The sequence below is a fragment of the Sceloporus occidentalis genome, unplaced genomic scaffold (genome assembly GCF_023333645.1).
Source record: "Sceloporus occidentalis isolate IW3139 unplaced genomic scaffold, rSceOcc1.0.p SCAF_1, whole genome shotgun sequence".
Classification (NCBI taxonomy): domain Eukaryota; kingdom Metazoa; phylum Chordata; class Lepidosauria; order Squamata; family Phrynosomatidae; genus Sceloporus; species Sceloporus occidentalis.
In genome coordinates, this window is record NW_028316981.1 from 56,360,126 (window position 1) to 56,382,494 (window position 22,369).

The following is a 22,369-nucleotide window of genomic DNA, read 5'->3' on the forward strand; positions in this document are numbered from 1 at the left end:
GTTGTAGATCCATGTGAAGAGTGCCAGGTTGGTAAAGGATGAAACAAAACAGATGAAAGATAAATCACAGGTCCACATAAGGGAAAGCATTTCTCACCTGTCCCGGAGGTCCAGCATCCCCAGGTTCTCCTTTGGGGCCAGCAGGTCCTACAGGTCCTCGGATACCCTAGAAAAAAGTTAACAAATGGAGCTAGCTGGGCTTTAACTATTTGGGCTCTCTTGTCTTACCCGCACAATGAAAGTAAGGTCATTTAGCATGAATCTCAGTGCCATGCCCAATTACATGCGATCTTGTGTCTTGTCTTACCATTTCCCCAGGCAGTCCAGTTTTCCCTTCTTTCCCTGGCACTCCATCTCTGCCTGGTACACCTGGTTTTCCAGACTCACCCTAAGGAAACAGCGGAAAAGCTGCTAGAATCTTGATGCATATTAGGGGAAAAAAAGCTTAGTATATGGAAGAGGTAAAGTTTGATCTGTAAATGGAAGACCTGTAAGGTCTGCCAGATATAAAACTGGCAAACAAGCTTACCACTTGTCCTGGCATCCCTGGAGGGCCTTGTGGACCCTGAAAAAAGCACAAACAAGTAAAAAGCAATGAGGACATCACAGACGTAACATCCGGAGAATGAGTAGTAAGGAACAAACTGTAAATGTGGCATTTTACTAGCTTCCAAACTAGAGAAGCACACTGGTCACCTACCACAAGCCCTGGAGTTCCTGGTGCTCCTGGGAGTCCAACATTCCCTTGAGGACCTGGTAAGCCCTGCAATTAAGAGAAGAGAAAATTGACCAAAGATACCTAAAGACACCAGATCCTGTCTGATCTTGGACATTAAGCAGGGGTCAGCCCTGGTCATATCTTGGATGGGAGACTACCAGTGAATATCAAGTGTTGTAGGCTATAAAGTGGGCCCTTGATATCTGTTGGAGTTTGGTTGCACAACTCCCAGTAAATGCCAAACTCTGTGGATGTTCAGGTCCCATTAAATATGATGGATAAAAAATGGTGTCCCTTATATAAAATGGCAAAATCAAGATTTGCTTTTTTGGAATTTATGCATTTTTTGAATATTTATCCATGGATGTTTGAATCCATGGATAAAGAATCTTTGGATATGGAGGGCCAACTGTATTTCAGAGGAAGGAACTGGCATACCCATCTCTGATAGACTGAAAGAGATTTCTCACACTTTTTAGAGAAAGACAAGATCCCATAAAGCCCATGAATATGACTTTGGCAATGAACAGATACTTTAAATCGGTTGGTGTAAACGTTCAGCTTCAGCAGGATATATACACTAAAGAGTGTAGGTTAGAGATACTTACCCGAATGCTGGAACCAGGTTCTCCAGCATCTCCCTGTAAATAAAGGGGATTTCCCCCCCAATATTATAAATCAATAACAGACACATACAGTTTAACTTGTCTTGTTTCTGCAAAGGAGAATATGGACAAATCAACTGGTATCATAATAAGGTTATTGTGCCACAGATTAAAAAAAATAGGGGATTCAGAAATGCATTTATGAAATAGTGCTGGACACAAGTGGTGAATAGGTTTGGTGTAGGGCCGGCTTATCCATATAGGCAAAATTTAGGGGCAGCTTTTTTGTATTTTTTTTGGTGAATCAAACAATATTAAAGTGAAAACTCATTACAGCAAGCGATGTAAAAGCAAGCTACCGTATGACTGTTTCTTTGTACAATGGACAAAACATAAATGTGTGCCCCCCTGTGTCCATGGTATGGTCACATGGTACATCATCTGCCTTCCACATGCGCCTTGAATGTAACCTCAAGGTCAACAGCCCCCTCTCCTCTTGCTGCTCACCTGCCTTACCCTTGGTGCCACAACACGGAATGCTAGTCGCCAGTCATCTTGAGTTTACTGTTTACAACAAACAAACTTGTTTTTGTGTTCTGTATGTTTGGTAGTGACCATGCAATAGTGTTTCAGTGTCTGTGTTTGATTTTGAATGTTTGCCTAGTATGTATAATGCTGTGTTGCATTCTTACGAAAATTTTTAAACTAAGTAGAGAGGAAGTTTTAGTTGTTTAAGTGAGTACTCCATTTATTATTACATTATCATAGGGAATAGGGGGGTGCACAGCCGCCCTATATCCTATGTCTTTTATCATTATGTAATCAGAAATAAGAAAAAGAATGTTGTTCTATAAAACGCAATAAATTAGGCTACAGAGACAATATAAGCAGAAGGCTAAAACTTTAACAAAAGGAGAACAACTACTTATATTAATTATGAGGGGTGACGGGGGTGCCAAAATATTTCTTGTCTAGGGTGGCCAAATACTTAGAGCTGGCCCTGAGTCTGGGGTATTTTACCTGCACAAAAGCTAAGACTGTAAATCTTGAGCTGTCATTGGCTTGGGGAGAATGAAGGTTCCACAATGCCTATGATAGTCTACATTCTTTAGCATTTAAACCAGAACATATACCTTTTTTCCAGGTAGACCTTGAGTGCCTGGAGGGCCAACAGGACCCTGTGTGGAAAGAAGAGATATGATTAAGCTAATTCAAAAGCTGTATACACAACACACTGATTTATTTTCTATCATATCTTTGATGATCTTCTCCAGAGAGGAAAAAAGCTACATATTGTAGCTACAAGGTGTTAAACTGACCCTGAATTATGATCTTATCCAGAGAGGAAAAAAGCTACATATTGTAGCTACAAGGTGTTAAACTGAACCAGAGTTAAAAAAAACTGAACTGGATTTTTATCAGGCTGAGCTAGAATACTATCATTTAGAGATGAACCAGAAGCAACCCCACACTGAAACTGCTTATTTGACTCCATGGCCCCATACAGACAGGCCAAAATAAAGCTGCTTCAGGTCACTTTGGAGGTATGCTGCTTAAAATGATGCATGCATCCTAAGAGTCCAGAAGCTGTGCCAAAGCCATGGTCCAGTCCTAAGGACTGTGGTGCAGCTTTGGCACAGCTTCCAGGCTCTTAGGGTGCATGCATCATTTAAGCAAAATACCTCCAAAGTGACCCGAAGCAGCTTTATTGTGGCAGTCTGTATGGGGCCCATGTTAAAAATACCTGCTCTGGGTTCTATGTAACTGTTGTGTCAAGATGCTGACCTTTTTTATCTTTTGTTGCAAAGATCTTGAAAGATTAGGTCTTAAGAAAAAGACTGGACAGTGATGGAGAATGAAGTAACCATTGCTTCCCATCAAAATAAAATAAAATAAAATAAAATAAAATAAAATAATTATTCTGCCTTTGGCCAATCTCATTCTGATGTTTCCAGTCTAACCATAATACAGCAGCTTTAAGATTATGAAATAATCCAGGCACTAGATGACATGCTCTCTTCCCAGACAATGGAAACAAGATTTTTATACGTACACTCATGTAAACTGATTTTAAATTGTAATATTGCTCAGGGAAAATGCCAGTTTTACTTACAGGAGGGCCTGGTGGTCCAGGATCTCCTTGGTTACCCTGTATGAATAAACAGACATGTCATCAGTGGTTGATGTGTATCTGATTTATTTCTCAGATTTCTTGGTTAGCTACACTAGGAGCCTTGATACAGAGGAAAAAACAAATTTGTCAAAATATTTCAGGGGAGTTCTCCATAATTAATCCCATGAAGTAACTCAGGATATAGGCTTCCCCCTCTGTCTTTTCCTGAAGAATGTTCAACCCAGGACCAATCCATACTGATTTTCATCACCCAATTTCCTGCATGCAGTTTTCCTTGGGTGTTTATATACCCATAGGCAGTTGGAGAAAATACCATGTGAATTGGTAGGAAACTTCACAATGGATACCCCCAGATCATAGCCATGTTCTTTCTAGCTGCCAGAGTTGTGGAAACTGCTGTACATTTATTTATTTACTGAAAAACTTATATCTTTGTATTTGATACTTAAACATCACTCAAGGCAGCTAATGGCAATATATGCAGTATAATGTAAAAATTGCTGGTACAACTCCAGTTTGCAGGACACATTTCTGCATATCGGGAATGGTTCACATAAAAAGGAAAATGTTTATTTGCTCTCTCTCAAAGTCACCATTTCTGAATGGTGGAGTGAGGCCAGTGAGTTCATGGCTTTTGAAATTAGAGCTGAGGACCTCCATGGAAAATAATTCTGATTTGGTCACATTCAGGAAAAAAGGTGGGATATAAAATAAAGAAATCACCTCCCTCCAACAATAATTATGGATTCCTCCTTATACAGCTATTGTCAGAACATCAAAATGCATTACCAATATTTAAATCTAAGCTTCATTTGACATGTGAACAGAAAACTTAAATTTATTCTGAATCTTAAAACCATGTTTTGACCAGTGTGCCAAGGCAATGATTCCATTTTCTTTCTGCAAAGCTTGCAGTGTATCAGAAAATAAAGGTAAACACAATACAAAGATGGAAGCCAACCACATATTATAATCAGCAAGTGGCATATTGCTGCATGCAAAGTGGGGTAAGTGAGACACAGGAGGGAGAATAGGAAGAGGAGCACCTACCGGTCTGCCCAGAACTCCAGGGAAGCCTGGCAAGCCCTGCAAAGATCCAATTCAAATATCCAGAGAGTTAGCGAAACCCAGAGCAATCCCATAAGCTAGCTTTGCTTGGTCCTTGCTTTCTTCAGTGCCAAGGCAGAGCCACTCCTACTGCACTAAAAAGAGAGTGAGCAAGCAAGCAGAAGAAGGCAAGTATAGACAATGACTCCAGTCTAATGAAATCTACTAAGGAAGATTACTTACAGCTGGGCCGGATGGCCCTCTAACACCCTGCAGGCCCTGGATAGGGAGGGAATGACACACACACACACAAAAACAGACATGCATGAACAAGTAACATAAAATATAACAAGGAACAGACAGGGAGGTTCCTTCTTGACATCTCACATTGATGTAGTACTACTATCAGCTTGGGCAACCCATACTTGACAAAAGATGGGTCTTATTTCTTTTCACTATGGTCTGCCTGACAATAAGGGACAAATTGCAAGACAAATTACATACATAAACATAAAACAGAGGGTTCAGTCAGCCTGAATAAAACATGAACACTTTGCTTTTGACAGAACAGGCCTGCTCTGCCTAGTAGAAAGACTGGATAGAAACACAAGCAACTATCCCTACAGGGGATGGACATTAGGAAGGTCCTTTTTCTAGGGTCTCCTTAGATGGAACATGACCTCCAAAAGACAGCATGAATGGCAGTTAGAAAGCACAACAGACCCAATCATGCAACCATCCGTTGTGCTCCCAAGACAACATGTGTGAGGATCCTAGATCATAAATGACATCATTACTGTGGTAAGAGGCACATGGTGACAATGAAAGCAATTATAGCCAGGAATGAAAGGGAAATATATTATGAACAGAATACAACACACTCCCTTTTTTATTCTTTGTCCTGGAATCTCTCTCTGGCTTCCAATGATGTTAAAAACACTCTCTATCAAATAACCAGGATGATCCCTACCACTTTCACTCACAGTTCAGTTTGTTTCCACCCAGCAAGGATTCCATCCCAACTCTACATATCACTGTAAGCATCACCTATGTCCAGGCTAATAGAATCTATACTTTGGTGATTCCACTGCAGCAGAGCTGAAGGGCTGGAGAGACACATAGGTTTTTGTATAGCAGATAGGAAACCTGGAGAAAATACTTTGTGTTCCTGGACTGCTGGTTTCCCCAGACATCCAGATTTAGTCACGGAACTCCAACATTTTAGCCAGACCGGATCTTTTTGTACAAATCCTTTATGAAGTTTAATATGGTTTGTGACAGAGGAGCTTTCTTGCCACTTTCAGATTTGGCTGAAAGTGTCTGGGGATAAGGCTTTTCCTCCCAATATTTGAAAACTTTCTCTTTCTTTCTTTCTTTCTTTCTTTCTCTCTCTATATCTTAATATATTCATGTTTCCTCCCTTTGACTTACAGCTTTCCCTTCTGGGCCTGGAAGGCCCCTGTCTCCTGGAAGTCCCTGCAACAACAAAAGACAGTGGGAGTAAACAGCAGGCCAACAGGGTTTCAGCATTATTTCTAAAGTCACAGTGGTCTGTCAGCAATACTTACTGGAGAGCCATCCCTGCCTTTGTCACCAGCTTCACCTCTTTCTCCCTTCTGGCCAGTTTCACCCTGCAATTGAAAGGGTCATCGGATGTCACAAAGGCAACCAAGGCTTCATTCCCACTTATAAATAAATCGCTTTGTGATCCAAATCAATGGATTGGTTCGGCAGCGGAGCATAGTTCACACTACATTTTCCCTGATCGCATTTTCTTGCTGTAAAATAAAATAAAATATCCCACTTGTGGTTCACATTAACAAATGAATCGATTAAACTGTTTCCTGCAGGAGTCTCTCAAAATAATCCACTTGTAGTTAACATTGGCAAATGAATCGGTTCAATCTGAATTGTTTTCAGTAGGATTTTTTTTCTCTGTCCATCACTGCAATCACATTGATGTACTTCCGTATGAGGGTCGAAGGGTGGGCAAACACAGGTTGTTAATTTCTGCTTCCCCACCCAGTGACCCTTTATGATGTCATAGTAAATTGATTCTGATCCGCATCTCGTTCACACTGACACTGAATTGATTCATGAATTCAGTTCTTGAAATCGATTCCAATCTGCATCTGGTTCACACTTGTGTGGAATCAATTTATCCAAAAAGACGCAAAAAAATCAGCATCAGAAAGATGTAGGTTAAATGTGTCTAGCACGTAGCCCCCCTCTCAATTCGCTTCAAGTGAGAACCAGGGTCATTTAAACCACTTTAAACCGATTTGCAAACCGGTTTAAAATGTCGTGGGAATGAGGCCCAAGTGGCAACACTGTGTCAGTTCCTTAAACCTAGAGCCAGTACACATTCAAGTCTTTCAGTGCCCATTATGATGAAGGCTATTTTTTCATTTTGCTTTGCTTTCCCTGGAATCCACGAATCTTTGTTCAGTTCAACCAAGAGTATAGAAAGCTATCAGTATCCTAGAAGATGTCAAGTTGAACTCCCTTATCTTAACTGTAGCAGTGAGCATGTGAAGTTTCAATAAGCAGACCTACCTGCATATCCCATTGACTTCATAATGTTGCAGTGTTATTTTAAATATCACTTGAAATTTATTTTCTTTCCACTCAGAGTGAGCATTTCATGAAACATTTCACCTTTTCCTCCCCAAATATCTGATAGTCCTTTATCAAGATACAGGAAAATAGGGAGAAGATACCTTAAGATACCCTTAACATGTCATATCTTCTGCTAGACTGAAGACATTTTCTATTTTTCTCTGGTTGCTCAATAAAGTATTTACAAAGTAATAAATTGTTGTTATTCATGACACCATTTAAAAAGTAACTTCCTACATCACCCATTTTGTTGCTTACTGCTTTCACAATTACTTCTGAAGGCCCTTGGTATTGCTAAGAGAATGGCTTAAACTTGAAAAATTCTTGTCAAAATGCTTCTAAGCAGGCTGTTTAAAAGTAATTTAGAAAAGTAACTAAAAACCATTACTTGTTACACCAGTAAAGTGACTTCATTTCCATTCATTCCATTACTTTTGAAAAGTAACTCCATTACATTGCTTTGTACCAAGAACAGTAATGTGTGATAGGTAATTATACCACATGTAACTTCTTATTTTCCAGCTCTGTACTAGACTCTGGCATTGTTACACATATTCCAAAGGAAGTTTAAAACTTAGAACCCAGAGAGATTTCTAGATCCAACATGAGTAATTGACCTGGCAATGATATGTAATTTTTTCTGGACTCACTATGAGAGTAGAGGAGTCTGGTTTGGTACTATGGGGGGCAGGGGAGACAAGAACAGAGCATGGGTAAGTTATTTTTGATCTCCTCAAGTGAGGGATTCTGGGTACTGTCGTCTGAAGATATTACATTTCCTGGCTCTGGATAAGAAGCAAGCCAAGCTACTAAGCCTAGCTCCGTAGGAATACTTTTTGGACCAAGGTTAAAACTGAGAGCAGAAAATTCCTGCAGAATAATCCATAGTAGGAATGGTGATGGCCATTTGGCACTGCTGGATAGGAGTACCTTTGTTGTAGTCACAGCAGCCCAGCTTGATTGTGGAAAAATAAAGCCCCTTTTTTGGCTCAGGTCTCTTCAATTATTTTTAAGCTAATGAAAGGGATAGAGAAAAAGAGTAAAAAAGCAAGATACACTTTAAGGAAAGAAGAGCTTCCCTTCTTGCAAGCGAAGGTACAGAACAGACACAGGAAAAGCTGGAGAGATGCAGGGGTGGCAGACTTACTACACTCAGACCTTATCGCCTCTAGAGCCTCTCTCGCCATCTTCTCCTGGCTCTCCCTGTATAAGAGAAATGGAATAGTTAGCTGGCTGCCTTCAAGAGGCAGAAGGTATCATAGTTTCGTACAGTTCTTTCTCGTCATCCCATGCATAACCAGTAACCTGAAAGCCAGCATGGTGTAGTGGTTTGAGCACTGGACTATGGTATGGAGACCATGGTTTGTATCCCCATGGAAACCAACTGAGTGACTTTGGGCAAATCAATCTGTCTCAGCCTCAGAGGAAGGCAAAGACAATCCCTCCCCCTGAACAAATCTTACCAAGGAACCTCTGTGAAAGCGTTACTTTAGGATTGCCGTAAGTCAGAAACAACTTGAAGGCACACAAAAAGCTAATGCCAACATGTAAACCCAGAGCCTGGGAAAGCTGCCTTTATGGACTATATAGCCTATAAACCCTCTACTCAACAAATCACCATTTTGTCTGGGAATTCTGAGAGCTGCAGTGCAAAAAGGAAAATTTTCCAAATTGTGTGTAAACTCCGGCAATTAAGCCTACATAATCACTTTGACCACAAAGAAAAATATGTTTCTACAACATGGTTTGTTCCTGCATTTCTGTATCATCATAATCCTCATCATTTTTACCTGCCTCTCTCTATGGATTGAGATATATAATCCTATACACACTAATCTTGGAATACATATCATTGGATTCAATGGAACATACTTCTGAATAGATTTGCACAGGGTACATTTCTGGACTTCAGCTCAAAAAGCAACCTTCCTGCATTCTATTTTAATTAAATTAATCTGTTGAGATCAGTCTTTAATTGTTGATGACAAATTTTAATATAAAAGGACAAAAGGGAAGGGAAAGACACATTAAAGATAACTTTCTCTTCTAACAATGAGTATGTTTCTTCCACTTTTCTTCCCAATGTCTTTATTATTTCAGGATGACATCTACATTAATATATTGGTAGTAAATAATTTCTTTATATTTAATTGACTGGTAACAAAACAGATGGCCTACTAATTATTCGATGTCCCCAAAGAGCGAGAGTTCACAGTACAGCAACTTCAGATTCTGTTATTCTGGTAATATGATTTGGAAGTAAGGAATTTAAATGCTAGCTCTGATATCATTCTTTCATTACAAAAGAATGAAGGCAAGACTCGGTGCTGCACCTCTTCAGCTACTGGACAGAAATAAGTAGCATAGCACAGCCCTGTTCAAATGGAAAAATAGGAGCAATTACAAGGTGGAGTTTTGCCATCCACCATTATAATCCACAATATCTTGGGTATGACAAAGATTCTGTTATTCTGGTAACATGATTTGGAAGTAAGGAATTTAAATGCTAGCTCTGATATCATTCTTTCATTACAAAAGAATGAAGGCAAGACTCGGTGCTGCACCTCTTCAGCTACTGGACAGAAATAAGTAGCATAGCACAGCCCTGTTCAAATGGAAAAATAGGAGCAATTACAAGGTGGAGTTTTGCCATCCACCATTATAATCCACAATATCTTGGGTATGACAAAGATTCAGTCCCATCTCAGATCCTCTAATTTAGAGCTGGTATAGACTGGCACTTTGCGCTGGCCTTGGCCCGTTCTAGAGGTGAGTAGAGGCTGAGCGTTTACACGCTCAGCAGCCCTAACACACACTCCAGGCGTCATCTTGGCATGCCCCCATACAGTCAGGGCACGCCACAATGATGTCCACATGGTGCAGCATGTAAACAGCACTGCGCCATGCAGAAATCATCATCGCACTAAAAAGAACCCACCAAGAACGGATTCTTTCCAGGCCTCCCGGAGGCTGCAGCGTTTGGTTGCTGCGGTCTCCATCTGGGGCAGAAAGGGGTGGCGTCTTGCTGCCCCTTTCTCCCCATCTGTACAGTGCCTTAGTGACCAATTGCTGTGAGTCCAGGGCACTTCGAATGTCATGTTGCTTAACAAAAAATGGAGGAAAATGAGCAAAAGTGGCTTACTTATGTTATGTTATGTTATGTTTGACAGTCATTCAAGGAAAGGGAAAGGAACTAGGCTCTAACCTTGCTTCCCTTGGGTCCTGGTGGGCCACGTTCTCCTGGAAAGCCTGGGAGGCTTCCATCTGTTACATCTATCTAGAAACACATCAATATATTAGCCATAAATAGATAAATACATTCACATCCTCCTTCACACTCACTGTGTATTATTATTTATATCCCCATACCATCCAAAAAAATCTTATTCACAACAGAGGTGGAAGAACTGCAACCCCAATCAAAATCCATTTTTCCATGAACCAAAAAAATGATTGCCTTAGCTTCTTGAACCATAAGGACTTTATACCTAATATCCATTTCAGATTTCAGTTCTGTCAACTGGGAGATCATTGGCAGATTCTGATAGATTTGCTAGTTTTTTTTTTCTAGATCAAACCCAAATTTCAGAAGCAATGATTCTGATAGGAATATGAATCATTGACAACTAACAAGGCACCGCTGCAAACAGTTCTCAAGAGGAAGAAAAGAGGGAGGTGTCTAAGGAATGTATAACGAACTTTCAGAGGAGCTGATATTTAAAAGAGACCTGTATAAGAAATGGTAAAAGAGGGAGATCACCAGAGAGGAATACAAACTAATAACCAATATTTGTAGAGGGAAGGTCAGAAACATTAAAGCTCAGAATAAGCTCATGCTCACTAGAGGTTAGAAATACTAATATTGGGTGTTTTTGTTTTGTTTTGTTTTGTTTTTGGTTGTGTTTGGAGCAATAGGAAGAACAAGGAAATGGAAGGGGTGCTGCATAATGAAGATGGTGTAATGTTAACAGGGACAGAGAAAAGGTCGAATTATTTATTACCTTCTTTGCTTCAGTCTTCTCCCAAAAGGAAGACAATGCTTTAACTAGTGGAAATTGAATAAATCAAGCAGGAAGGGGATTACAGCCCAGAAAAGGTAAAGGGGTAGTAAAGGAATACCTAACTACTCTAAATGAATTTAAGTCTCCAAGGCTAGATGAACTGCATTGATGAATTCTAAAGGAATCTGCAGATGTAATCTCAGAGCCAATGTCAATAAATCTGATTAATATATTATTATTTATTTTATTTCCAGGATTTATATTCCACCTTTCTCTGCAATGGGATTCAGGGGAGTTGTGGGACAGACAGGAGCAACCACCTCACTGGGTGCTCATCTCCCTCTGAGGAGTCACTCAGTGTAGTTTGCACCCCTTACACTCCCAGTGACACCCCTGAGTAGAAGACATGCTTATCAAATTTGCAGATGTCACAAAATTAGGGGGGATAGTGAATAACTCAGAGATAGGATATGAATTCAAAATGACCTTGATATATTGGAGAGCTGCGCTAAAACCAACACAATGAATTTCAACAAAGAGAAATGAAACCTATTACAGTGAGGCTGGAAAAATTAAATGCACAAAGGTAGGATAGGTGATACCTGGCTTGAAAGCAGTACATGTGAAAAGGTTCTAGTAGACTAGAAGCAAAACACGAGTCAACAATGTGATGAAGCAGCAAAATAAACAAATAAAAAAATTCCAATGAAATTCTGGGCTAAATCAACAGAGGTATAGCGTCCAGATCAATGGAAGCAGTAGTGTCACTCTGTTCTGCTTTGGTCAGACCTCACCTGGATAGTGTGTCCAGTTCTGAGTGCTACAGTTCAAGGATGATATCAACAAGCTGGAACATGTCCAGAGAAAGGCAAACAAGATGATCAAAGGTCATGAAACCAAACCTTAGGAGGAACAACTTAGGAAACTGGATATGTTCACCTTGGAGAAGAGAAGGAGGAGAGGTGACATGATAGCTCTCTTTAAATATCTGAAAGAATGTCATATAGAAGAAGGAGCAAGCTTGTTTTCTGCTGCTCAAGGCTAGAACATGAACCAAAGGATTTAAATTACAAGAAAATAGATTAAACCTAAACATCAGAAACAACTTTTTTACTGTGAGAGCTGTCCAACAGTGGAGCAGACTGTTTCAGAGAGTAGTGGACTCTCCGCTTTTGAAAGTATTTGAGCAGAAGTTGGATGAACTTCTTTCAGGAGTGCTTTAGTTTTGTATTCCTATATGGCAAGGGGTTGGACTAGTAACCTCTTCCAGCTCTTTGATTCCACAATTCTAAGGCCAATAAACAAGAGCTCAGATAGAATCAGACTACCCATGAGCAGAAATGGTAGAGTGATGGATTAACTGTACCAGATGTTAATGGTTCCCCACTGTGTCCTCTGCTTAAAGTGGGTAGAGAATTATAAAGCCCTGGACTCTGTTAGAAAAATAGAAATCATGCAGACATTCTTCCAGAATCATGGAGCCCTGTAAGATTGTTGGTGGGAATCATGGAGTGCTCTAGATGTTGTTTGAATGAAACTCCAGCATTCCACAATGTTCACTAGGGTGGGCAGGACTCCTGCAACTTACGGTCCGTCAAGATCTGCATATGATTCCAATTCCTAATGTAGGGTGACACATGTTAGGAATGAACTTTTAACTTTATTTCTATTAGAAATAGACTCATTTAGTTGTTAAGGCATAATAGGATTAGAAGAAGGAGAAATGGGGTGGTAGAGTTTTGTGTCACATTGAATTGCATAGCCAAAGAAATGACAGCCCAAGGAAATTGACTGCACAATTGCCACCCATTGTGTACATGAAGACATTGATTATCACATGATACAAACCATAAGAGAAAGGAGTCAAGAGAGCACTCATCTCCCTCTTGGGTTTTTAAAACTCTAGAGATTTTCTCACAGGTTTCAAAGGATTCAGGATATTACCAGTGGCCATGTTAGCTGGGAATTCGGACACCAGAGTAGTAAAACCAGTAACTTTGCAAAGCTCTGACTGTAACTTGGATCAGTGGTAAAACAGCACCATGTTATGATTTATTGTGAGTTCAGCATTTATCGAAAAGTGGTAGAAAGGGACATGCAATGTTGAAAGCACTCACCTTGGGTCCTGGTGGCCCTGGTGGCCCAGGTGAGCCATCTCTGCCCTGAGACAAGAGATAAGGAATAAGGTACATCAATAATTTCCCAAATAGCTGATCCAAGCTCTTCCTCCTTAAGTCACAATGGAAATCCTTCTATGCACACTCTTAAAAGTAGTGAATGAAACTGTTCTACAGGTCTTCCATTCACGACTAACTGTACTCAACATGAAAAATATTTGTCATTGATGTCATTTAAAATAACAACAAAAAGTCAATTTCAGGATGAAAGCATTTAGAACAGGAAAAACAGGGATGGTTTTTTGTGGGTTTTTCGGGCTATCTTCTCTGAAGATGCCAGCCACTGATGCTGGCGAAACATCAGGAATAAACTCTTCTAGAATATGGCCACATAGCCCGAATAACCCACAAAAAACCATGGATGCCGGCCATGAAAGGCTTCGACTTCACATTAAAAACAGGGATGTTTCTCCAGTCCTGCCAAGTGAGTTTTCTATGAGCAGGATTCTATACTAGCCTGGATTTTGGTACAGAATGTTTTACTTTTAATGATTTAGTGTGTACTTTGTGGCTATTCAATTATTGTGTATCATACTGAATATTTATTAGAAAAATAACTCATAAATATTTTTTAAAAAACCAAATAGTTTAATACATTGTGGAAGAGGGAACTCACATACAATAGCAGTTATTCAGAGCAGTCAAATAGCAGATATGAAAAGAATAGGGACCCCTGGCCTTCATTGCTTACGTACTCTAAATACAAGAATTATCTACTTTGTTTATGTAACATAAACAAAATAGAAATGGCTGGTTCCATGTTAACAGCATCTGATGTCTGTCATGTATTAAACAGATGTCAAAAATTGATTGTTTCCCCCTTCCATATAGTTGTTCAAAGTAAATGAGACTTTGTTAGCAACTGAGTTTCAACCTTTCTCCTCTATGGGGAATGTTATGAGTGTTATCTGAAATATTTCTCCTACAAAAATTAACCTCCATAAAACTTCCACTGTCCCAGGAATACTGATCACAAGGAAGACAAAACTGTAAAACTAGATGAACCTCAGTGCAGGAGTAAAAATCTTGACTTTGATGTTTATGTAAAGAACCTAACTCTGATCACTAACAGAGTGCCTGTGTTTGCAGGTATCAGCTTTGAACTATCAGGTAAATGAATTTATGCTGGTGTTATAGGTCTGTGCAAGCATGTGCACTTACATAATTGCAGACACTGTGACACTGTTTGATTTGTAATCCATCATGATAACCAGCTGAAACACAACCCTTATGATGACATAAAACTACTCACTGGCTCTCCCTGTCCACCTTTTTCACCACGATCACCCTGGAATAAGAAAAGAATATGTTTAAAAGCAATGAAAAAGCTCGCAACATGGTGTCATATCTAAGGCATGTATCTTCCTACTGAGTATCAGAAACACCTATAAAACTGGGGGCCAAGTGTGGAAGCAGAATAACTAGCAAATTTTCCATGGTCTTTGAAGACATGTAATTTTCTTACTGCTTTGGTATGGCTTTATGATGTGTGTTATTAATGTTATTTTCTATTAGTTTTATTTTTAAAGCTATACATTTGGGTTTCAAAATAAACATATATTCAGACATGTTTTCCCACAGATCATCCCACTCAAGAGACTCCTTCTTGCTCTGCTTCCACTTCCTTACCCCAAGATCACTTTGGCCTGATGAAGTCTGAAAATGAAGTCCATTGAGACATTGGGCGTTAGGGTTCCTTATCCCACTTGGCGCCTTCCTAATTGATGGACACTCTTTCCCATTCTCTCTTTGACAATACCTTCTCTCCAGGCCTGCCAGCCTCTCCAAGTTCTCCCACACGGCCTGGCACACCTGGAATTCCTGGTTTCCCAGGCTCCCCTGGCTGGCCGGGTTGTCCTTCTGGTCCCCGCTCTCCAATGGCTCGTCCTGTTGGGCCTTGTGGGCCTGGTGGGCCTTGGTCTCCCTTATCCCCCTTCAGACCCCTTTCTCCAGGGAAGCCAATAAGTCCCTGTAAGAAACACAACACATATCCAATAATGTCAGATCAGCTTTCTCCTCAAATGACACTCAGCGGAGTGTAGATCCAAAATGTCTCTGCCAAATGTTTTTTCCTGACAGAATGTGACTCCCTCCTCAATGAGCTTTGCAACCAGGGCACATTAGCAATGGGTATTTCCTACTTTTCATCTCCCACATTTTCTAATCAGGATTATTCTAAAAACTGAAGATGAACTATGGGTTTTTATTCAGTCATACCTCAGTTAACAAAGTCTTTGATAAAGTAGGCAATTTTTACACAGTATTTTTGCACCTGCCTAAACCATACATTCCTCATCATCCTCTGGAAGTTTTTTTAGTAGTGTCAGCATTGAAAAAAGAATGAAGGAGGCCTGGAGAAATACAAGACTAAGAACTGGATTACTACAGTAAATAACGCAATAAAGCTCAAGCTGGGAAAGAATGGGATTCTAGTCTAGCCAATCCTTACTGTAGCTGTGTTTGTATACCTACAACAGACAAGGTGAACAGCAGCTGTCTCTAAAATCATTTACTGAGCATGTGTGAACAGCAAAACAGAAAAAAGGAGAAAATAGACAGGTCTGCCTCACCAGCTACAACCACCATGCCAACAAAAACAGATCTATACATTTGGTCACCAAAATGGAAGTCACAGAAAAGTAGAGGCTAGTGAAAGAAAGAAAAATCATCCCTAGATACACTTTAGAAAAAGCATTCAAGTGGTCTCTAGAAGGTTAAAAATTGATTTCTTTATTTTTACAAGGCTTTCCTCACTTAGATTTTTCACTTCATATGCACATACTGTTAGAATAAAAACTTTGCTGAAATACACTGAACATATTTTTCTTTCTATGTTATTTCTGCCTCTGGTAAGAACAGTCTGTGTGATATAGTGGTTTGAGCTTTGGACTATGACTCTATAGACCAAGGTTTATATCTCTCTCAGCCATGGAAACCCACTGGGTGATCTTGGGCAAGTCACACTCACACAGCCTCAGAGGATGGCAATGGCACCCCCCCCCCGCCAAAAACAAACCTTACAAAAAAAAAACTGTCATAGGTTCACCATAGAGTTGCTATTAATCCAAAATGATTTGAAGGCACAGAACAACAAGAAATCAAATTTTCCATCAATGTAATGGTGAGGAACACATCTATTTCATTAACAGAAGTATGTTTGTAGTTCTCCTTCACCCTGTTGTTCCATGTTTTATTTTCCAAAAACTGCTTTTAATATTATGAAAACATTTCAGATATTCTGGTTGCAAAAACAGCAAACCATTTCCCTCCAGACATGCACTCTTAGGGTTAGTTAATTCAGAAATAATGGTAAATTGATATTAATGTGGTTTAACCAATGCAAAATTTATTGGGAATTATTTTTGCACATCCATTTGACCACTAATTTAATTACACTATTGAACATTACCTAGCAAAACTTAATTGTACTTATTTTAGAAATTTCCCTGTCAACATTTTATGTGAAGAACCTTCCCTAATATAGACTAAAAGGAAGCCCAGGGGCTGTAACTAATCCTTGCATATTTGGAAAGCTCAAACTACCTCTTTGCCTGGTGGTCCTCTTTCACCTGGATCTCCTCTGTCACCCTTGAAGAATCTCCGGCGATCAGGGACAGGCAGGAATTGGTCAGAACTCCCATCATAAGCACCAGTGATCTCTCGCAGTGAAGAAATCTGCGAGGAAGGAAAAGAAAGCAATTTTTGTCACTGAAGCAATGAGAAAAGATATAGTGTGCCTACCCACAGTCCAAAAAACAAGCATTTATAATCAGAGAGAGAAAAAACCATCCAGTTCCTTTTCCTTTAGGGCAGGGGAAAAAAAATCTATCCAGCCTTACGCTAACTGCTATTGTGTATGTTCACCACACCACTCTGAGCACATCCAGTCTTGTCTGTTTTAAGAAGCCAAGCAGGGGCTTGCGCCTGGTTAGTATTTAGATGAGAGATCATGAATGAATGCCAGGGATCTCCAGGTAAAATTATGACAGAATCCTGCCTGAAAGCCTGGAGAACTGCTGCCAGTCAGAGACTCTCATCCTGTATTGTTGGTTCAAGAAGATACCATGATCAATCAAGTGCACACCTAAATGCTAGTAAAAAAAGTAATCTGGTCTGTTTTTTCAGGGAGGTCATTCATTTTTGGTGCATCTACAAAAGAAGCCCACTGAAGCTGATTTTAAGGCTTTTGCAGGTTTCTATGACAGAAAACAGCCTTTAAGATATCAATGCAGGGGTTTAAAACTTAACCAACCAAAGTCCCTATAACCAAAAAAACCCAAGATAATAACCAAACAAAACAACCGAAGGGTTCTGGCAAAAACTATAAGGGAATAACCACACCCTGGAGCAAAAAAACAATGTAGTATCTAAAAGAGTAAAATTACCCCACTGGAAGATCTGTAAAATGCTAAGGGTGAATAAAATATCCAAAATACAAAACCAGAGAAACTAAACCCTGGAGAAAAGCCAATAAAACAACAGAAAGGGTGGAGAAAAGCCCCCCCTTTTTTCTTTGGCAATTATAAACAATTCTATTAATAAAAACAAAAGGCTAGACCTACGTCTTCTTCAGTGGCCTGCCAATGTTTAAAATATAAAATGTATAATAACTCCTTAGCAAACAATGTGACTTTGCTGAATTCAAAAGCTACAGTGTGCCTCGGTCCAGCAACTGGCGAGAGGCCCTCCCTCCATTCCAACAGCTATAAGTCTGACTTCTGAGGAAGAGACATGCAGCCAGGCACATCTCCATCATGCCTCAGCCACAGTGGCTGGTGAGAGGTGCTCCCTTCATATCCCAGCTGTCACTGCTCTGGCCTTTCAGGGAGAGAAGAGCAGCCAGCATATACTGGACTTAATCCCCCCCCCTTCAATTACTTTTTCCTTACATGTCACATATTCTTTAGATTGTAATGCCTGGGAGCAAGGAACTATCAAATCAATGATTTGTAAGATGCTCTGAGAGCATTTTTTTTCTGAAGGGTATAAATACTCTAAACAAACAAACAAACAAACAAAATATAAATGTATGTGGATAGGTACAATTACTAATTCATACCTTGATACCGTAGATTTCTAAGGCACGCTCAACATTCTAGATAAAATAAAGGGTAGACACCATCAACAAGTTTTTAAAAACCACAAGAAATAAAAATAAAACCTAATAATTGCTGTTGTTTGTCTTACAAGATGGCTCTCATCACCATCACCATCACCATGTTTAATTACTAGCTGCCTTTTTGCCAGTATTCTGTCTACCCTCCTGTTCACTTTGTCTGATACTTCCCATGCTTGCAGATCATATGCTTTTGCAGGACTCACGCCATGTTGCCTACTGAGGAGAAGGGAATCCCTGCTACCACCATCACTCAGAGCTAATTCAGTCTGCAATAAAATTCTACCCTGTACTCTTTCCCACTAAGGCCTCCTAGGAGAAAGAATGTGCCTGGAAACTCACCTGTGCTGTGCCAGGGTCTCCTCGTGGCCCAGGCTCACCCATTATCCCCTAAAGAAAGCAAAATAGAGTAAGTTCATTACATGCAGGTACAGTATCTCTTAGTTGCATTACACATGGTGCACTATTCATAGGCAGGATAGAAGATGTACTGCTAAGAAATCATTTACAGGATCAGATCAACCTGGCAGCAACCATTCAGGACCATCCTCTGTAAAAACATCAGCTGGCACAATTTTTGAATCTGTTTCCCAATGAATCTCTAGGTAAGGGTCCAGAATCCATTGGAATTTAGAGTACATTACATCAGTGGTACTAAAAAATGCAGACTTCCAGATATTTTGGGCTTTAGTTTCTGGAAGTTCCAGGTAATATAAACATTGGTTAGTAATTCTGTGAGTCCCAAACATCTCAAGGGCTATAGGATGATAATTATTACTTTGCATCATAATGCTGAAATAGGACACAAATGGGGTGCTAGGATGCACTGTTTATATGCCAAGGAGAAGTGTGTGTTGGACACATCAATACAATTATTGTTTGGTTTTCCTGGATGACATGCCAAAAGCCTTTGAGCAGGCACTGTATGCAGAGTAGGGATGATCCAAAACTCACACGATCTGCCAATGGTTTGCAATAAACCCTGATTCTAATGTGCATTACTTTTCACCAAAGGACAGGCTACCTTAAATTAGCATGTATAGTATCACTGTTGCACATGACAAAAAAGTAAGAGGGATGTGAAAAAAGCAAGGCTACCACAAGACTAAATGTTGTGCAAATGACCTCCCTACAGGGGATTCCACTGCTCTACAGAGGGATGAATTCTTTACTATCAGTTGTTTTGAAGAATGGAGAGACACTTACCTTCTCTCCTTTAGATCCAGACTCCCCTCTGTCTCCCTGAAAACAGAAAGAGAATGGAAAGCCAGTGTGCAGAATTGTAGGGAGAAATTCAACTTTGACTCTAGATAAAAAGTGCTCTACCAGGCACCAGAGTCATGTTGCAGGAATAAGGCTATTCAGGAAGACATGTCATGTTGATATAGGTGTGTGGGGGGTCTGTGTCAAATACTGAGACAGCCAGCAACATGCCTCTTCTACAGGTGCCTGGTCTGTTTTATTTCCATCAGCTTTTCTGACACAATTGGTCCAAGGACAATATTTTTTTTATTCTATTCCCTAAAATGATGTGTTCCTCATTATTATTATTTTTTTGAGATCACAGAGATCTGGCAAATGTTCAGCCTCCATGGAGATGGAGAGGAGAGCTTCCTTGCACTAGTGGTCTTTTTAGCACAACTAATGTAGTGAAAAGCTGCAGCAAACAACTTTACTTACCTTTGGTCCAGATGTCCCAGGGAGACCTGGTAAACTCTGAAAACAACCAGAAACAGTGCCAATAAGCAAAGAAAACAAGGAAAGACAAACGAAGTCATCCTCTAACAATGTAGGCTTTGCTAGGACTCCTAGATCAAGATTTCCAATGTATATTTGATATAAGAGTTAAGCTCTCTTCCCCACTAAACCCAAAGGGAATACTATTTAAAGATCTGGGTTCTTTAAACAGCCAGAGTAACTTGTGCCAATATCTGCTCCCAGGGTTGATATCCTTGTCTCATAGTCCACCCTATTCATCTCTACTGAGAACCAAATTAAATTGAATGTAACAGAATTTACTCCCAGGCAAGTGTGTATAGGATTGCAACTTTCATCAAGCTTTGTACCAGTCTGTTTCCCTGGTTAAGACCTGTTGCTTTGGTGGTTGGCAGTAGGTTGGAATCTACTGGTAGATTGATAGATCTCCGTTTGATTTACAGTAGGTGAGCAAAGGTTCTTCTGTCTCTCAATGGTTTAATAACAGTGGCAACCAAAATGCTCCCCCTCTTTCCCATCTAACTTAGGCTGCTAAAATCAAGAAAGATTAAGGGAGATGGGACTAGGTTTATGTGTTAAAGAGTGAGCTACAGTTCTAGTAGGTTTTTTTTTTAAAAAAAAAATCCAAGGTTGATTATGTGCTTACAGCAGGGCTGGGCAACTGTAGAAGACAAAGAGGCATTAGAGCATAGATTCCCCTCCCTCACTACCGGAGACTTAGTAGGGCTGCACCCCTCCCCCACTTACTGCAAAACTAATATATTTTTGAACCAAAATACCCTCTGGGGGTGTATCTGGCATTTTAAACAACCCCAGGCCATTTTTAGGCCCAGGAGGTTTTTTTTAAAGGAAGTAAGAAGATGTCGCTTCCTTTTTACTTCCCTTTCAAAAAGAAAACAAATCAAAAGCCTTTCCTGGACCTAGAGGGCATTTTGGCACATTTTGGGACTTAAAAACAAAACACCAAACATGGTCCTGGGGCTGCATGAGGACCACAGGCTGCACTTTGCCCATTCCTGTCTTAGTGGTACCTTGTCCACAATACTGAGGTTGCCTTCCTGTGGCACTAATTTGATACTATTTCCAGGTGATGGCCCAGATGGTGTTCACAACACACACACACACCCACACACCACAAAGTACATGCTGGAAGCCTAAATTGTTTCCAACCCTGTCCTAGAGAATGAATTCTTCTACCAGTTCTGCTTCCTGTAATGGTTTGCCCATTTCTGCTGATAAAGCTAGCAAAGATAATGTCAGATTTATCTGATGGGCAGAGGCTACCCACCTGGCCTGGTGGACCAACGAGTCCAGGGACACCAGGGACACCCGGAGGCCCTGAGGGCCCAGGAGGTCCAATAGTCCCTCGCTCTCCTTTAATACCTTCCCGTCCCTGCCAAAAAAGGAGAACAAACAGAATTACATGTAATACACAAGCAGCTGTTTCAGAACAGGTCTGTCTAGCCTACTACCATCTTTTCTGCCTGGTGGCTGCTTTGAAAAGATTGAGGCAGACTTGTTTCCCATCTCAACTTCCTGAGATCCTCTGTAACTGGACATGTCATGGACTGAACATGGGTCCTTCTATACATGGAGTGCTAATACTGTACTTCTATACATGCAGTGTATACCATCTCTCTTTAGCAGTCTCTGGTCCTAAGACCTCAGAAACCCTGTAACACAAATTCGGTGCTTACTTTATAACAGCCTTGGTCAACCTTGCTGGCTGGGAAGATGGCAGTTGTAATGAACACATGTGGAGGACACCAGATTGAAGACACTTGCTTTATAAGCTTTGTCACAAAACATGGTAGAACATATTGTGTTCTCCAGACCAGAGGCACTGTGCTATACACTGAATAGCCTTCTCTCTACTGTCATCATTCCTATGTCCGTCTTTTCCAGCCTGTCATTTTCTCATATACAGACATGAACAACTGCTGCTTAACTGTGGCATTAGATTCAAGCATTCTCTCCTGAGGAGAAGGCATAATGTTTTTAGGAATAATGTATTTACCCAGAATACAAACCACAACATGCATTTATCACTTGGGAAATTAACTATATTGCCTAGCTAACTAATTTCCTAGCTAACAAAATCATTATGATTTGGAGTGCTGATTGTAGTCTCTTCCTCTTCCTTTTTTCCTCTCTTGGATATTGTTAGCTTAAACATAGGAGAGGTGAAGAAGATATTTCTGCAAGCTGAGTAACCTGATTGTAGCCATAACAGGTC

The 22,369-nt window shown here is 40.2% G+C and overlaps 1 protein-coding gene across 1 annotated transcript in view; it reads right to left on the reverse strand.

Moving 5' to 3' along the window:
* COL7A1 (collagen type VII alpha 1 chain) overlaps positions 1-22,369 on the reverse strand; it is a 198,980-nt gene that overhangs the window by 37,684 nt on the left and 138,927 nt on the right. Inside the window, exons 72-92 of the mRNA XM_089512980.1 lie at positions 21,422-21,526; positions 20,098-20,133; positions 19,624-19,659; positions 18,760-18,807; positions 18,361-18,396; positions 16,845-16,976; positions 15,061-15,270; positions 14,554-14,589; positions 13,242-13,286; positions 10,329-10,400; positions 8,282-8,326; positions 6,073-6,135; positions 5,936-5,980; positions 4,508-4,543; positions 3,437-3,472; positions 2,457-2,501; positions 1,327-1,359; positions 701-763; positions 530-565; positions 308-388; positions 98-166 (exon numbers count right to left, since the gene is read on the reverse strand). Coding sequence (XP_089369106.1) covers positions 98-166; positions 308-388; positions 530-565; positions 701-763; positions 1,327-1,359; positions 2,457-2,501; positions 3,437-3,472; positions 4,508-4,543; positions 5,936-5,980; positions 6,073-6,135; positions 8,282-8,326; positions 10,329-10,400; positions 13,242-13,286; positions 14,554-14,589; positions 15,061-15,270; positions 16,845-16,976; positions 18,361-18,396; positions 18,760-18,807; positions 19,624-19,659; positions 20,098-20,133; positions 21,422-21,526 — 1,308 coding nt within the window. The remainder of the gene's footprint in view (positions 1-97; positions 167-307; positions 389-529; positions 566-700; positions 764-1,326; positions 1,360-2,456; positions 2,502-3,436; positions 3,473-4,507; positions 4,544-5,935; positions 5,981-6,072; positions 6,136-8,281; positions 8,327-10,328; positions 10,401-13,241; positions 13,287-14,553; positions 14,590-15,060; positions 15,271-16,844; positions 16,977-18,360; positions 18,397-18,759; positions 18,808-19,623; positions 19,660-20,097; positions 20,134-21,421; positions 21,527-22,369) is intronic.